The sequence below is a fragment of the Sarcophilus harrisii genome, chromosome 2, assembly GCF_902635505.1.
Source record: "Sarcophilus harrisii chromosome 2, mSarHar1.11, whole genome shotgun sequence".
NCBI classification, from domain to species: domain Eukaryota; kingdom Metazoa; phylum Chordata; class Mammalia; order Dasyuromorphia; family Dasyuridae; genus Sarcophilus; species Sarcophilus harrisii.
The window spans coordinates 614,623,155-614,640,524 of NC_045427.1; the positions used below are offsets into that span (position 1 = coordinate 614,623,155).

Consider the following 17,370-nt stretch of genomic DNA (forward strand, 5'->3'; position numbering starts at 1 on the left):
ATGGGTGAGATGGAAAGAAGGGACAACTTGAAATTGGGAAGCTCTGAGTTCAATTCCTTTCTCGGACATTAGCTAAGTGACTGTGCTCAAAACAACTGATCTCTATCAGCCTCAGTTTCCTCATCTGTAAAATGGACAATAATGGTCCCTACTTTGCAAGGTTGCTTTGAGGGTCAGATAATTTATGTAAAGTGCTTTGCCAATCTTAAGGCACAGGATAAATGTTAGCTGTTCTCATCATTTCCCCTCCTGATTGGGCAGGCTCAGTCCTCAGCTAAAACTGATGAATCTCTGTCATCCTCATCCGTGAGCCAGCCAGCTGTTGCTAGGGGCAGCTGCTACACTCTGGCTTCTGTGGGAAAGGGGGATGAAGAGTCAGGGAGGGGGGATGGGGGAAGGGAGGGACGCTGCTGCCTGGAGGGTCTTGGGGCCGGGCCACCCAAATCGTAAGGATGTCAGCTTCAATAGCCTTCAGACACCGTCTCCTGCCTGTGGCTTGCCCAGGACTGACCATTCTGGAGAGCTCCTTCTAAAGGGAGCCCGGGGGGAGAAGGAAAGAAATACAAGGAAAGGTTTATGCCCAAAGAGGCACGGGGGGGGGGGGCAGGGAGGAGAGAAGAGACACATTGGAGGTGAAAGAAGGGGGGCCTGTAACCGGGGGAAAGGGGCCCACTCCCAGCCTCCCCCCTCCCTCCCTCTGCCTTCCCATGGTTCCCAAGGCCCACTCCCTCGGTAACCTGGGGCTGGCAGGCCCTGAATAGTCAGAGGCAGACTGTACCATTCAAACTTTCACCAGGGGAAGGTGAGAGCAGTGGGAGACCTTGCAGGGCCAAGAAAAGAGCTCATTCTTGCTCCAGCCCGGCCTTCCCCCCATAGGGTCCAGCTCTCTGCTCCATCTCTGCTGCTGTCACTGCCTCCCCCCCGGGGAAGGGGGGGGATGGTGGCGGCCCCCCGGGCTGGAGGCCCTCAGGGCTCCCAGGCTGCTCTGGAACTTGTTCCCACATCTCAGTTGCCATCCCTACCCCTTGCCCGTTCCCCTCTTCTTCCTCCCTCCCCCCAGAGTCAGGACCAAGCGAAGGGAAGGCAGCGGCACAGGGAGAGAGGAGTGGGGAGGGGCACCGGGGGCGCATCTCATCCCACTTCTTAGGGTTCTCCTCGGGGAGACAGAAGCAAATTAAATGCTCAGGACAGAGCAGGAACGGGGTGGCTAAAACTCAGGAGTCTCTTCCAGACGCCCACGGAGCGGTCACCAGGAGCAGACACCGGTCACCCGTGCCCAGGGGCCACCGGCTTTTGGGGGGCCGGGCCCTTCCCAGGAAGTTGGCAAACCCAGGGAGGTCAGCCCCCCCCTTTTCTGGAAACCCACCGGGTTGGGACCCACCCCCGGGTTCTTCCTTTTTGGGGGCAGAAAGACCAAAGGGGGGAAGCCAGGGAGTTTGGAGGGCCCGCCACCCCAAAAGTTTCCCAGACGGGGGAAATAAAAAAGGGGGGTTTTTTTTTCAGAATTTAGGGCTGAGAAGCTTGGGATAAGGCCGGGTTGGGAATTAGAGAGGGAAGCAGCCCAACAGAAAACCGGGGTTTGACAGAGAGCAAAAACCCCGGACACCCGGGGGCCCTCGGGTCTTCCCCTTCCCCCGGGAGGGAAACCCTTTCCGGCGCCCCTGGGGGGGTCTCCAGCGGGAAAAACCAAGGGGCAAAGGAGGGGGCCCCCCCGTTGTCTTCTAAGAAAGTTTTGTGTTTTAGAATTGGGAAGGAGGGGGGGTTGGTTTGAAGATCAGCCAGCCCCCCTTTTCCCTTTTTCCCCGTTTGCCTTCCGCCTTTCTTCCTCCCCTTTCCTTTCTCCTTTTCCCCTTTTTCCCCCTGGCTTCCTTTCCTTTTGTCCCCGTTTCTGTTTTTTTCTTTTGCTTCTTTTGCCTTTTGGGCCCCCCCCCGTCTCTGTTTTTTTTGTTTTTTTCACCCTTTTTTTTCCCCCCTTTTTTTCTTCTCGTCTCTCCCTTTCTTTTTTTGCTTCTTCTTTGCCTCTTTTTTTTTTTTTTCTTTTTTTTTTTTTCTTTCTTTTTTTCCCTTTTCCTTCTCTTTTTCCTTTCTTTTTTTCTTCTTTTTTTATTTTTTTTTTATTTTTTTCCCCTTAAATTTTTTTTTTTTATAAACTAACATTATATTTTTTTAATCAAAAATAGGGACAATAAACTTTCTTTGGCCTTTGGGAAAAATGTTTTAAAAATTCCAAAAAAAAAAGGGAATTAAAAAAAACCCCATAAAAAAATTTTATTTTTATTAAAAATTTTAAAAAAAAGGGGATTAAAAAAAACAAATCCCTTCAAATTTCAGACTTCTCCCTAATTCAGGCAGATTTCCTTCCAGCACAGTCCAAACAAGGGAAACTTACAGAAAAGATTCCCACCCCCCTTTCTTCCTCTCTGTCCTTTTTATAGGAGCAAAGTGAGCAGAACTTTACTTTTTCTCAGGCCCCAGGGCAACCTCCAGTGAGCACCTGGAACCCTTTCCCTTCTAGAAATGAGCAACAAGCTAGGATTCAAAGTGAGACCAGGCCGGTCTCTGGGCTTGCTGCCTAAGAGGTGGAGGCCCCTGAACTGCTAGACAGAAATCAGAATTTCCAGAGCCTGAGTTGTGAGAGCTGGGCCGCTGCCTAGAAAGGATCAGAAGGCTCAGGATGCTCGCTGCCAGCCTGCCCCTGGGCAGGCCGCGAGAGCCACAGGCAGGTCTGAGAAGGGAGAGGCAGGGACCCTGAGCTTGCTTCTGAGAGTACTGGTGAGTGCTGGGGATGGGTGGCAAGGGTGGCGGAGAGGGGCCGGGGAGCTGAATGCTTTAGCATGACCCCTCTGGCTTTTACGGGATTTATACACGCCATGGACCCTAGCAATGAAACAAAAATCCCAAGCTGGCCTCAGCCTGGCATTCCTCTGGGCTCTCCCTGAGAGAAGCAGGGAAAACTGAGGAGCCCTTAATGTTTGCTGACTTAATATTTGCACAAGACAAATATCCCTGATGAGGTGAATCTGTTGTCCTTAAATACAACGTTATACTAAGCCAAAAAGAAATGAATTTGGGGATGTTCCTGCTTCCCTCCATGAACAAGGACAGTCAAGCGAAAATAGAGAATTATTTCTCATTCATCATCACAGATTGCATCATTCGTGCTTATGGAGGATGGCCGGCAGTTCTACCCCATACTTTTGTGACTTATTTTCACACCCATGATTTTTTTTTATCTTTAAACCAACATCTTTTCTCTGAGGAGGGTATCATGGTGGGGGGGGGTAGAGAACCAAGCTCTGTATCAGGAAGATCCATCTCTGCTGTTTCTGGTTATGGGATCCCAGACACATGACTTCTGACTCTCCTGGTCTAAGATGATGAAGTGGCAGCAGCTATCAGGTGTCTGCACTGGAAGGAGCTTCCTTACCGGGAATTCCTCGTACCAATAACTTTACAGGCCAAAACAAAGAAATGGTTCTCCAGTCCTTGTTACGAAAAGAAGGAACAGCAGGGATGAAGGAAAGACAAAAAGGAAAGAGAGAGAGGGAGGACAGGAGGGAAGAGGAAAGGAGGAAGGAAGGGGAGAAGGAGGACAGGAGCAAGTGGAATAGAGGGAGGGAGTTAGGAAGAAGAGAGGAAAGAAGGGAGGAAGGACAGAAAGGAGGAAGGGAAGACAAGAGGAAGAGTGGAAGAATGGTAGGGAGTGAAGAAGGGAGGGAGGAAGAGGAGAGAGAGAGAGGGAGAGAAGGAAGAAGAGAAAATGGGAGAAAGGGAGAAAGGAATGAAGTGGAGAAAGAAAAGGAAGGAAGGAGAAAAAAGAGGAAAGGAGAAAGGAAGGAGATTATTTACTCATTTTGTAGAGGAGAAAGCTGAGATTTTGAGAGGCATAAATAAGGACATTTCCGATCACACAATGTTGTTAGTTGGGCGAGGACTTCTAGTCCAGGACTTTTTCTTTCAGGCCACAGGAGCTGATTACAAAGGCCAGATTCTATGTCCTCCACACCCCAGGTCCAGCTCTTTCCTGGAGCTTTAGAGAGTGAATAATGTTGGGCCTGAAAAGTTATGGCAGATTCCTCAATCTTAATCTCATTTCCTCTTTTGGAAATTGGAGAGAGATGCTGGGATAGATGCTCACCCCAGGGGAAGCTCGAACGAGATGGTCACCAAGGCTGGTTTCTAAGCCCTTCTACTATTTGTGCACTGCAGGAAAGATGAGCACGGAGGATGCTGAACCCAGGACTTCCCCCACCCTCAGCCTGGCTTTCGTGACCAACACCACCTTGGGGGACCTTGCTCCAGCCAGCCCTCTGCCCGCGGGGGAGATCCCACAGCCTCTGTCCATCATCATTGCTCTGGCCTGCATCTTCCTTCTGCTGGCGACCTTCCTACTTTTTGTCACCCTCTGCAAGCCGGCAGCCATGGACCCTTCCCGCCACAGCCCTCATGAATGCATGCCCTACCACCCGGAGACGCCCAGCGAGCCCCAGCTGCGCTTCTGGAAGCGCCTCGGCTCCCTGCGCCAATCTATCCACAGCTTTCGCCGGGGCCGGCCCGGCTCCCAGCACCCGGGGCCGGCCGCCCACCAGCCCCTCCGTGGTCAGGATTGGGGCTTGATGGAATCAACCAAGATGTGACAGGGGAGAGTGAGGGCCTAGGGGTCGGTCTGTCCCCGAGTGACAAGTGCAGGTGGGGCAACGTCCCCAAAAGCTGGTCTAGTGGGCAGCCCACCTCCACGGTGACCCCACCCGCCCCCAATTCAACCCTCCTACCCTTAGAAAAAGCAAAAGAAAAGCTCCAAGCCCTTAGGTACAACTGTCCTAGCCCAGATGTAGATTTTGGAGGTGGTCGTTTGCTTCCCACTGGAAGTGGGTCTATCTGGGGACAAATTGGAGAATTAGCAGATGTACCCAGCAAGCAAAGCACAGAGTTCCCTTGGAGACCCCTTTGGTGAAGGGGCAATGTTTTCTGAAAGCCCATTCTCAGCGTCCCCAACTTTCCTTTGAAAAGCCGCCTCTTGGCTGTGGAAGACACAACTTTCTGTCCCTTCTTCCAGCCGCCTCCTTCCTGGCTTCAGGGGAAGGTCCTGACAGAGTCCAAAGTCGTTTTTGGTCCAGAGGTTTCTTCTAACCCAGATCAGAATTGTCTGCATCTCAAAGCTGGGGATTCCTGGGCGGAGCTCCATTCCACAAAGGACTCCAAATTAATTCTCAACGCTGGTTTGGGCAAGCGATAAGGACGCATGGGGGCTGGCACAAATCAGCGGTTTCCTAGGAGGGTAAAGGGGGTCTCCCTTTTCTTCCTGCCCAAGCTCAGCAACGCCAGGAGGCCCTGCTCCTCTTACGTCCCTCAGCTCACTTCCATCACTGCAGGAGAGGGGAACTCCCAGGTTGGAAAAAGTGGCGTCTTTTGGCTGTTTGGGAATAAAGCTTTCCTGACCAATGGCACAGACCGCACAGGACCCCACTCTCTTTCTATTAGGAGCCAGGACTGCCTGGGGAAAGGAAGTTTAGAGCACAAGCTTCTAAGGGGCCCCCTTTCCACCATCTCCTTCCTTGTGATGATCAAGGCCATGGAAGTAACAAAGAACATGGGGAAGGGAAGAGGAAGAGCTTCCCAGAGAGGAGTTAATTATGCTGAGCTGGGCTGTATCTCATTGTGCAGCTGGAGAACTGGTCGGTAGGAGTCCCCCTTAGTAACTGGGGGAGGGAAAGGGAAGCTGGCACTGGCAGGGATGGCTTGGGTGAAGGAAGGAGACGTTACAAACAGGTTTGGATGTGGTGGAGGGGCTGGTGGGACCAGAAGGGGACACCTGTGGCTGGAGCCTCCTTAACACAGAGGGAGGCCCAGATAAAAGGCAAACTAGGTTCTCTGTACATCAATAGTTTTCATGTTTTTATTCCTGGTGGTTATAAGATAGGTCTCCCCGACCACCTGCCACATCCTCACTTCTCAGAAGAAGGTCAGAGGACGACTGGAAGGGGTCAAACTTAATGCCTCTCTAGGATTCAGGTCTCTTGGCTGAGGCCACATGCTCTAAGTTTTAAGTCTTGCATAAAAGTCTAAGGATAAAAAGAATGGTCTGTCTTCTCCTTTACCTGTCTATAACAGTCAAATACCTTTCCCTTCAGAAAGAAAATGAGACCTGCGACCTTTCTTTCTTCTCTGTTCATCCTTCACACAGCTGACAAATTGATTTTCCTAAAGCACAGAACCGAGCAGGCCATTATCCCTCTCTAGTGGCTTCCCATGGAGAAACCAAATGAGATAATATTTTTAAAGTGTTTAGCACACTGCCTGCCTGGTATACAGCAGGCTTTTAATAAATGCTCTTCCCTTTTTAATAACCGTACTGCTTGCAACTTAAAGCCCTTTACCATCTGATCCCAGCCTCCATTTCCAGGCTATTTTTGCCCATGAGTCCCCTTTGTGCCTCTGAGCCAACAAACCAGTGTGCCTGGTGTGGCCCACAGTGTTTCCCACCTTTGCAGAGGCTCTCCTTCCTATCTGGGATACTCTTCCTTTTCACCTCTGGCTTCCCCAAAGCCGGCTCATGCATCTTTGGCACTGAGCTCCTCCTGATTGCCTGCATGGCAGTGCCCTTGCCCTCGCCTCCCTTTGTGTTTACATAGTGTATATCTTGGCTTAGAGTGCATAAGGACACTGGTGATTTTACCAGAATGGAGGGTACCATCTTCTTCCTCGTGTTGGCCATTTGGGGCAGCAGGTGGTACTGCAGTGCATCCCCCGAGTTCAACTCCGGCCTCAGACATATGTTTCTGATTGGGATCCAAGAAAATCCCACCACAAAGAGCTTAAAAATGACTGAACAGCAACAATGTGCTGGAGAGACAGAATCTCCACTCAAGTCTTTCTGGTAACGAGCTCAGCTCTCATTCACTACTTCATGTACAGACTGTTTCCCCCAGAAGAAGTCTTGCTTCTGGTGACAGAAAAATGCTTCCCTGAGACCCTAAAAGGGGACCCCATAGGGCTGACAGAGAGGGTTCAAAGGCCACGCTTTTGAGGCCAAACCCCCAGATGTCTCCAGGATCTGGCAGCTAGGAAAGCCTCGGAGCCCATCTCCCATTCAACGGAGAAGTCTCCCGTGGGATTCCTTGCAGTGATGGGGAACTGGGTCCCTCATGAGTCAGCCCATCTCATTGTTGGTCAGCTCTGGGACTGAGTCAGCAGCCGCGAGAGGCCCAGACCTGCCTCCCATTGCCTCCCACTCACTCTCCCAGTCCCACTTCCCCTTCCAGTTTCTGAGCTCTCTCTCTGTGGGCTTCCTCCCCCCGGACTTGCTGTCTCTCAGTTCCTTGCATTATCCTCATATAGAAAGGGTCTGATCGGGCCCCTCCTTCAGGTGCGCCGCTCTTGGCGACTTCCTTGTAAAACGATCCATCCAACCTGCATGTGGCCTTTAGGTGGGGGATCGGATCAGGGCTGGGGAAAGGAGGAGCTTGTAACAAAAAGTGTTTCCTGACCTCGGGACTAGAGCATCTGGGGGCTGGGATGGTGTCAAGATGCTTTCATCTCCTGGCTACCTTGAGGGACTCCGGGCACATTCACCCCGGCTCCACCAGAGATCCTCCATAGTTGGGGAGCCCGCTAGGAACCTTGGCTCATTTGGGGAGCTTCCAGCCCAGCCAGTGAGCTTGGCCCATCTCCTGCTGGCTGGGAGCACCCACGGACGGAGGGGCTCCAGGGAAGAGGAGCCTCGTGTTACTGTTTGTTCCCTTTTCTGCGCCGTACCTGGGCCCGTCAGAGGGGAATGAGCTGGAGGCTGTCATAGATTTCTATCTAATTGTGATCTCGGAGATGTGTCTGGCGGCGCTCCTTCCATAAGAAGGTGTCAGGATCACTCAGGTAGGGGTGGCTTCAGATGCATTAAGAGGCCCCTTTCAGAGCAGTGTCAGGAAGAGATGGGCCCAAGGGTGGGGGCTGCCGGCAGCTGTAAGTGACACCTGAGTTCTGATTAGGAAATGTCAACAGCTGCTGTTACTTCCCGAGGGATATGAGGCTCCCCACTACTGCCTCTGTCCGGCCCTTTCCCCTCAGCCCACAGCAGGGTCATGGGCTGGGGAAGGAGAGGAGAGGGTATTGCTGGCCCACCATGCAGCTGCCCTACAGGATCCAGGATTTTCTGAGAGCTCCTTCTCCTCTAGATGAAAAGAAGCACATACAGCGCGCAGCCCAATGACTTGTGCTTATTAACTGAATGGGACAAGACCTGGGACTATTTGGTGCTGATTTTGTCTGTCGGCGATCAGGACCTATGAGAAGCAGCGTGACGTATCTGACGGACTGTGTGACCACAGGTAAGTCATTTAACGTTCTGGTGTTCCAGATCACTTATCGCAGAGTCTCCACACCAGGAGTTCCCTGCTCAGATGGTATTCCCCCCTCTCATTCAGCCTGTACTTATTAAACATCTACTACAAAACCAACTACTGTAAACCACAGGTTCAGGCCAAAAAGATAAAAACTATAAAACAGAAACTAGATGCAGGCTACAACCAGGTAGAGGGAAGGTTCTGAGTTATCTCCTCCTCATGGACAATTAGTTACCTAATCCTATTACCTGTGAGGGTCCTGCTGAGCAAACTAAGGCAGGTTCCTTCGACACATTCCCCCATTGCTGTGTCCACGGGCAGCGGGTCATGGTAGAGCCCTCAGGAAGCCTGGATTATTCTTTGTTCCTGCCCCAGTGAACTCACCGCTCAGACACAACATTCAAATCCTTGGCCACTGAGCTCTGGGAACAATACAGCCCTTTGTCACCATCCCTCATCCTCTCATCTCCACCTCTAAGGGCACCTGTGTTTATTGTGCCATGACAAGAGGGGAGACTGTAACTCCCTGCCACAGCTGTGGGGCTCCAGGCTTAAGCTTCCCAAAGGGACACGGGGCGGCCAGCATCGACTACGGTCCTTCGTCCAGACCAAGCTCACCTGGGGAGGATACAGCCCCTCCCCTTCCCCCATGCTCAGTCCCTAGGAAAGAGCCATCCCTCTGATTAAGAACTCACCTTGGTCTGACCCCTGAACCACTAAGAATCTTGGGCAAATCATTCCACTTTCCGTTTCCCCTCTTGTGAAATAAGAACTAGAATGGCTGATCTCTATCAGTGCCCATTGGAAGGGGGTTCCCCGGTTTTCAACAGTACTGGGTGAATACAGCGTCATTATTTGAGGTTGGAAGATGGCGCACAGATCTCTGTCTGATGGGAGGGCCCCCTCTCTCAAACAAACAGGCTAGCCGTGCTCTTGTTAAAGCCCCATCACTTCCCACGAGAGAGCAGACTCCGGGTCAGTCAGTGTTGGAAAAGTCACACTCTCCACACTCTCCTTTGTGGGGTGACTGCTTCTCAGCCCGTACCCGTGCTGGCTGGGGATGCGTCAGGCTCAGAACCCAGGGGAGCTGGGGAACAACTGCAAAACTCGGGCGCTCCAAGCTCCAGCGGCTCCCAGGGCCAGGCTCCGGGACGGAGGAAGGCTGGCCACGAAGCAGGGAGGTCCCCGAGAGGGGGGATTCAAAGAATTTTCACAGGAGGAATCGATGGGCCCAAGTTCCTGCAGATACTAAGGGGTGGAACAGGGATTTGAGCTTGAGAGCCAGGGCTCTTTCAGGGGAGGAGCAGCCTGGAGAAAAGCCTTTCTGTGGCAGGGTGGGGGGCGCCTCGCTGTTTCCAGGGTGGTCAGTGCTAACATGACTGACTCGATGTGAGCCTCTGCAGCTGGGAGTTCTGAGCAGTGGAATGTCAGCCCCTTGCCCATCTTCCTGGGAACCTCTCCCAACCCTCAGATGCCAAGCAAGGGCTGGAAATTCCCTGCCTTTCCTGTCTCCCACTCGGGAGTTTCCGGATCTGGGGGAGCCGACCCTTTGCTCCTGGGCACAGGCTAGCCCCTTCCCCCAGAATCCTCCTCTGAGCGGAGTGGGCCGAGCAGCCCTCCCAGGCTGGGCCCAAACAGCTAGTTTTGGCTTTGCTTTTTGGCCTGGTTCACAGTCCCCTGGGCGATGGCTGAAAACAGTCATTCATTCCCAACTCCTCTTTCTGCTCCTCCCCTCCGCCCCAGCAGCTGATGTGTCCCCAGACCCGTGTGTTTGGGAGGATGGTGAATGGGATGCACATACATTCCCCTCCCCCATACCCTTCCCTCCCCTCAGATCCTCCTGCTTCCTACAACTTTGGCAAAGGGACCCTTTCTTCCTCAGCCTGTTTACTTCCCTTGAGGAAAGCACAAGCCAAACCCGGATGAAAGCATCTCTGTTCTGGGCCATAGCTGAGCCCTGGCTTGTGCCTCCTCCTTGTCTCCTCCCTTCCGGGAAAATCTGACATTTCTACCAGCCATCCTCCCCCGGCTGGGAAGCCGTCCCTCCCAGCTCTTCCTGAACAGGGGAGCCAAGGGCGGAGGAAAAGGGGCAAACTGGAGGGCCCGTGCCCCCAGAAGGGTCTGTGCCCCCGGGAGGGGTCTGTGCCCCCGGGAGGGGCCTGTGCCCCCCGAGGGGCCTGTGCCCCCCGAGGGGTCTGTGCCCCCAGAAGGGGCCTGTGCCCCCCAGAGGGGCCTGTGCCCCCCGGAGGGGTCTGTGCCCTGGGGAGGGGGCTGTGCTCCCAAGAGGGGTCTGTGCCCCCCGAGGGGTCTGTGTCCCCAGGAGGGGCCTGTGCCCCCAGGACAGGTCTGTGCCCCATGGAGGGGTCTGTGCCCCCCAGAGGGGTCTGTGCCCTGGGGAGGGGCCTGTGTCCCCTGGAGGGGTCTGGCCTCTACCCCATCAATGTGGGAGCTGGTGGGGGGAGTAGGGAGGTGGGCAATAGGGGCCTGAGGCTTCCTGGGGCCAGTCTGGCCCGTGTTCCCAGATCCCCTGTGTTCACGCGCTCCCCCTCCCCTTTTCTCCCAACTCCCCCATTGGCTTTTCTTCTACAAGCCTGATGGGGGAGGGTCTCGTCCCTTTCCTCCCCCTCTGCGCCCCCAGCCCTGCCCAGGTCCCCCCCACCTGCCTGCACAATGCTGCTGCCTTCAGGGATGTCCTCGGGGACACTGGCTTCATAGCTGCTCTGCAAAAAGATGGGCCGGTTGTCGTTGACGTCCAGCACGGTGATATACACGGTGGCTGTGCCGGTCCTCCGCTTCCCCACCGGGCCATTGTCTGAGAGTACAGAGAAGGGGGGGCTCAGCACCAGGAACCAAGCTGGCCCGAGAGAGCCGGCGTCCAGAAAGGCTGCAGGAGCTGGGAGACCCTCCCATCTGATGATCTAGTTATACCAGCCAGAAAGGACACCCACCATGACCAAGGCAGGGTCCAGACCTAGGCCCAAAGTCGGAACAGCCGCTCCACTGCACCCTCTGCCCCTCACTGATACCATGGTCAGGGGACACCCCCTAGGCAGGGTGCCCAAACCGCCATGGTCAGGGGGGCTCCCCTGAGACAGGGTGCCCAAACCACCATGGTCAGGGGGCTCAGACCTCTGCAGGAAGGCTCTGGGACCCGGGTCGTCCTTGGGGCTGAGTGTGAAGACATGTCCTCCTGCAAGGGGCCCTAAGGACCCGTCAGAGATCTCTTGGCTCGTGTCTCTCTTTTTTTGACCTGACCCAAAGAATATGGGACATATCTCCTCTTGTGCCTCACCCCCAGGCTCTATTTGGCCTTTAAACATGGGAAAAGAGGGGGGTAGGAGCTGGCAATTCTACATAAGGGTTCCAGGGGGGAAGGGGACAAGTATATGCAGCTGAGTCACAGCAGCCTCTCTTTTGAGGGTTTGCTTTTATTTTTTAATAATAAGCCTAGGACAGGTACAAAGACCCCCCTCTTAATCCCACAAAATCAGGATTTTCTTAACTTTTTTTGCATCCTGAACCTCTTCTACAATGAATTCTACAAACTCCTCAGAATCTTTTCAGAAAATAAAATTCATAGGCGTATAAAGGAAATCTGTTACACGGGGATACAGTCATCTACGTAATTAATAATAATAACTTAAAAAGTTGATGGATTCCAGGGTAAGAACCTACTGCCCCAAGATAAGGCCAGAGTAAGCCAAGAGTTGGTAAGGTAGTTCAGGGGGAAATCAGAATAAAGGCAGAATGTGCTGAAAGTCTGGTTTTCCTTTTTCCAAGCCTCTCTGACCTTGGATAAGCAGTCCTGCCTGCCCCTTGCCCCATATTCTTTTATCTTTCCTTAGCCTGTTACTTTAGGACTGGAAAGTTGAGGAGTTCAGGAGTCCCAGGGGCTCAGAAGAAACTGTTGGCAGTGAGAAGTGAGGGGCTGTCACCCCAAGGCTTGTAAATCTGCAAAGAGAAAACTCAGAGAGGGTGGGCCTGGGAGTGGGGCTTATCTGTGAATGCTATTCCCTTTCCCACATGGGTCATTTACTCGCTTCATATTTCTGTTTTAAAAGAAGTAACTTGTGAATGGCAAAGTAGGATAGAATCAAGAACTATTATTATTATTTAGAATAACGGGTATTGGCAAATCTTCAATAATGTACAGGTTAGTTGGTTCTGCCATCCCTATTAAAGACGGAGAAGCCAATGGACTTTGAAGGAGTTTGGACAGACCCTGGCACAAAGCCATTTTCCTGGGGAGCATCCCTCCTCCCACCTGACCCGTAACCCAAGTGATGGGACTGTGGCTCGGATGGAGATGAGGTTATTACCTTTCTCTAACAGTTCCTAATGTCGTCTTGCTTCTGTTCTCTATCAAATGAGCTGGCCCCATATCTGGGATTAATCCTTCCTGTAACGTGCACTTATAGCCCAGGGTATAACCTAGTCCTAGATTAATTACTGTGGCTTACCCAGGCCCCTAGGACAGATACAAAGACCCCTCTCTTAATCCTACAAAATCAGGGTTTTCTTAACTTTTTTTGCATCCTGAACCTCTTTGGCATTCTGGTGAATTCTACAAACTCCTCAGAATCATTTCAGAAAATAAAATTTATAGACATATAAAGGAAACCTGTTACACGGGGATACAGTCATCTAAGTAATTAATAATAATGACTTAAAAAGTTGATGGATTCCTTAAACTTTTTCCACTTGTGACCACTTTTCACCCAAGGATTTTTATGTGACTCTGGTATAGGGATATAAATAAAAAAAAATAGGGATAGGTATTCAAATAACATTTACTAATAAAAACCATAATTCCATGACTGTGATGACCGCATATTTTAAAATCAGCTGGAGTCAGGAATTCAGGTTAAGGGAAAATCTTCAATCTTTATTCTCAGTAGAGGTGAAGGGGGATTGGAGGTGAAGGGGGATCACGATAGCAGTGTGAGCAGCTGCAAAAGGAAGCCAGCCCGCAGTGTCTCTCTGCCTCTCTTCCTGCCCCTCTGCTTCTACCCACCAAAATCATTTCCTCTACAACACATCAGGACTTGCACAAAAAGTGGGCAGGAGCCATTCTTTCTCCAAGCATATATATTAATAGAGTATGGTCCAATTACTATTTAGCCTCACGTGCTTGGGACCTCAGTGCATCAATTCAAGCTTCAGCCCATTACACATGACCCCTACATTCAGTTACAAGATTCCATCTAGGGTCACAAGCCACAGTTTAAGAAGCTGGGGCCCCATTCTAACCACTGTGGATTTTACCTTCTCAATGTGAGAAGGCTCCAATTTGGCTGAGCTGCCTTGGCAGTGCCAGAACATGGCACAGAACTGTCCTTGGCAGGGGAGTACTGGGCTCTCTGGGGTTTCCTGAGGAGGAAATCCAGTCTTGTCACTCTCTAGGGGGCATAAAAATTCCACTGGGATAAAAGGAGGAAGATTGGCTCTGAGGGAAGGATATTATGGGGAAGAAGGATGAAGCCCTAGAGATTCCCGGCCCAGAAGGTTTTCTTGAATTCTCCCAGATGACTCTATAGCCACAGAAGCTAGATCTCATCTCCCATCTGAAGACAGAAAAGGGTAAGTTATTCCCATCAGCTGTTAATCACCCACAGGGCAGCAAGCCAGTCTGGCTGAAGCATCAAGGCACGCTGGGGGAGACCATGTGTGCCAGGTAGTTAAACCATCACTATCACTCTACCTCCATTACCTCTCAGACCTTAGGGGAGGCAGCCTAGGATCCTGAACCCAAAGTTTTGGCAAAAGCCATGCTCCTAGCTCAAAGCCTGCAGCCTTCATCCTGGAAAACAACTCCTGGGGAGACACAGCTTGGCCATTGCTCCCAAAGGGTCAGAAGAGAAAGTTCTTTCCACAAAGTTCTTCATGGTATCAGGAAGAAATCAGTGGAAATGCCAATAAAGAAATGTAAACATCTTTTTTGTTGATGAACTCAAAGGATCATGGATGTTTCCATCTGACTCACAGCTGAAACCCTCCCATCCCCCATTATAGGGGTCCTCAAATTTTTTAAACAGGGGGCCAGTTCATTGTCCCTCAGACTGTCAGAGGGCCGGACTATAGTAAAAACAAAAACTTTGTTTTGTGGGCCTTTAAATAAAGAAACTTCATAGTCCTGGGTGAGAGGGGATAAACATCCTCAGCTGCTGCATCTGGCCCGCTGGCTGTAGTTTGAGGACCCCTGCATTAGAATATAAGCCTCTGGAGGCTGGGTCTGTGTTACTCTTCTATTTGTACCCTCATTTCTAAGCACTTAAGGAATTCTTCATTCACTCATCCATCTGAAGGCAATGTGGGGGCAGGCAGGATTCTGGGCAACAACTTACTCTCCTGGCTCTTTCTCATTGGGATGGGGAAGATAGAGCAGAGGCTCCAAGCCTGGGTCTTGGGGAAAGATGCCCCAGGTTGGCTCCACCCATTAGAAAGGAAAAGCTTCCTTGTCTGAGTTATCTGAGAGGGAGGGGGATGCATACCAATGGCCTCCACGATCAGGGTGTACGCCGCTGTGGTCTCTCTATCCAAGTTCACCACCGTCCTGACCACGCCATCTCGATAGCCAATTCTGAATTTACCATCGATGTTTCCTCCTGCAGGTAAAAAAGGCATTTCAGAGACAGAGCAGAAAAGAGCTTACCAAAAGTTTGGATTCCCAAGAGAGAAGTGGGCATTCTTTATCATTTCTGCATCCTGAAACCCTTGGGCCTAAGCCTATGAACTGCATTTCAGAATAATGAGGTACAAAAATAAATTACAGAGGATTACAAAGGAAACCAAAGATTAGTGAAGATAAAGATGCACTTTTTTCTTTACCCCCCTCCAGCCTCTTCATGGACTCAAGACCAAGACCTTGTGCTCTTTGGAAATGAGCATAAGAGAAATAATGTGACCCCCATATCTGAGTAGGGTCTCGAGATACATTCACTATCAGCATGGGCTGTAGAGGTTCTAGGATGACTTGTGGGAGAACACTTGGTCAAGTGCCATGGGAATATGAAGAGAGGTTACAGTCATTCAGTCAGTGTAGTTTAAGTCTCCAGAGCAGAACTCAGTCATGGCTGGGTTAGATGCATAATTTGGCGGAGGGGGTAAGCCCAAATGTCAATGAACATGACTGCAAACATTTATTAAGTGTCACCTAGTGCCATGAATTAAATTGGGTGCAGGGGTTACAAAAACAGGAGGAACAATAGTCTCTGTCTTCAGGGAGTTTACACTCTATTTTGGGGATACATTTACATGGATAAGTAAATATAAAATCATTTGAATGATGAGAGAGTCCTAACACTTTAGGGAAGCTGGAAAGATTTGCATGAGCCTTGAGAAAGATAAGGGTTCTAATAGACAGAGATGAGTAAGGAGAACATTCCAGGAATAGGGGACAACTTCTTTCAAAGTGGGAGATGCACTGCTGAGTTCAGAGCAAGTAAGCTTGTTTGGTTGGAGCATATGGTGATAGAAAGAAATGTGAAATAAGTCTAAAAAAGTAGACTAGGGAGAGAGTATAAATAGTTGAGCTAAAAAGTATGAATTTTATCCAGAAGGTAAGAGTGAGCCATATGATTCTTGAGGTTTGTATTGTGGCTGAAATATTAGAATAATAGATTATTAGAGACAGAAAAACTAAAACTCAGAATATAGCATATCAATGATGGAAGGATCATAGAATGTGCAACATATTATTAGAACTGGGAAGGGTCCTTAGAAACAGCCAAGTCTAATTTTTTCTTCATACCTGACGAAGCAGACCTCTAGAAATGAAAGGACTAGCATGAAATTTTATGGTTGAGGCAGAACTAGAACTCAGGTCTTTGGGTTAATTCAATTTAACAACAACTAAAATTGATTATCTTGGCAGCTAGGTGACTCAGTGGATAGTGTTGATTTTGGAATCAGGAGGATTTGAGTTCAAATTTGGAGTAAATCATTTAACTCTGTTTTCCCCATCTGTGAAATGAGCTGCAGAAGGAAATGGCAAACCACTCCAGTATCTTTGCCAGGAAAACCTCGAATGGAGTCCCAAAGAACTGACTGAAATGACTGTGCAGCAACAGAAAAGGTTCTATGGAGATAATGAAGATGGAAACAACATAATCCCTGCCCTTGAAGAGTTTATAGTTAAGAAGGGAGAGAAGGCAAATGCACAAATGTTACAAGTTAAAAATGTGATGAATATATAAGAGGGCAAAGAGCAAATGTTGAGTGACTTGGAGAGGGAGCTTGAATATGGGTGAGGCAAGAAAAGATTTATGGAGAAGGCTGGAGGGCAAGTCAGTTAATTAGAATAGTATTTATTAATGTACCTAGAAAACAGGACTAGATAAAAGAGAATTTCACAGCTTAAAATGTGGAGAGAATGCATTTTGGGCTTGGGGGATGCTGACTCCACCATGATCGAGGAAAGGGGAGCAGCCCAGTATGAACTGATAGCTGGAAGATCTTCCAAGTCCTGTGCCAGTGCCCTTCCCATTGCCCGATGATTCATAAGGCTTCATTGTTCAATTAAAAGCACATTAAATGCCCCAGAGATGCGGGGTTGAGTAGCAGGAATGAATGGGGGCGTGGGAAGAGGGTGTGATCCAGTTCTGGGAGTGGGGGCCAGGAATGGGGATTAGGAAGCATCCCCCAGAAACAGCAGAGTCCTGTTGATCAATGAGAAAAAAGCCCAAGAAGTCACTACGGGGATCAAAGGCAGAGAAAGGGAGGAAACGTTCTCAGAGAGGGATCTTGCCTCTGGCTCCTTGCTTTCCACAATGGCTCCACTACTTACTGCATGGGTCACTGATGGCCACTTCTTCCCCTTCCTGGAGCCTCAGTTTCCTGCTCTGTAAAAATGAGGGGACTGGAAGCGATGCTCTTTAAGTCACCATCCATCCCACTGGGATGAAGACTTGGTCAAGAGGTGGGCAGCGTGCGGGATACTGGGCAGCAGAGGGCGCCAAAGCACCAGTTTTTGCAAGCACCTTTCCCCAGCATCTCTGGATGTATCCAGGAGTATTTTTCACCCATTCCTGGTATG

At 50.4% G+C, this 17,370-nt stretch overlaps 2 protein-coding genes across 2 annotated transcripts in view; one reads left to right on the forward strand and one right to left on the reverse strand.

Moving 5' to 3' along the window:
• Positions 1–17,370, reverse strand: part of CDH23 (cadherin related 23) — a 575,832-nt gene that overhangs the window by 120,322 nt on the left and 438,140 nt on the right. Inside the window, exons 26-27 of the mRNA XM_031956552.1 lie at positions 14,828–14,941; positions 11,000–11,148 (exon numbers count right to left, since the gene is read on the reverse strand). Of these exons, the coding sequence (XP_031812412.1) occupies positions 11,000–11,148; positions 14,828–14,941 (263 nt within the window). The remainder of the gene's footprint in view (positions 1–10,999; positions 11,149–14,827; positions 14,942–17,370) is intronic.
• On the forward strand, positions 4,195–5,081 carry C2H10orf105 (chromosome 2 C10orf105 homolog). Its single transcript, XM_031956554.1, has one exon. The coding sequence runs from the start codon at positions 4,215–4,217 to the stop codon at positions 4,635–4,637; it is 423 nt and encodes a 140-aa protein (XP_031812414.1). The 5' UTR covers positions 4,195–4,214; the 3' UTR covers positions 4,638–5,081.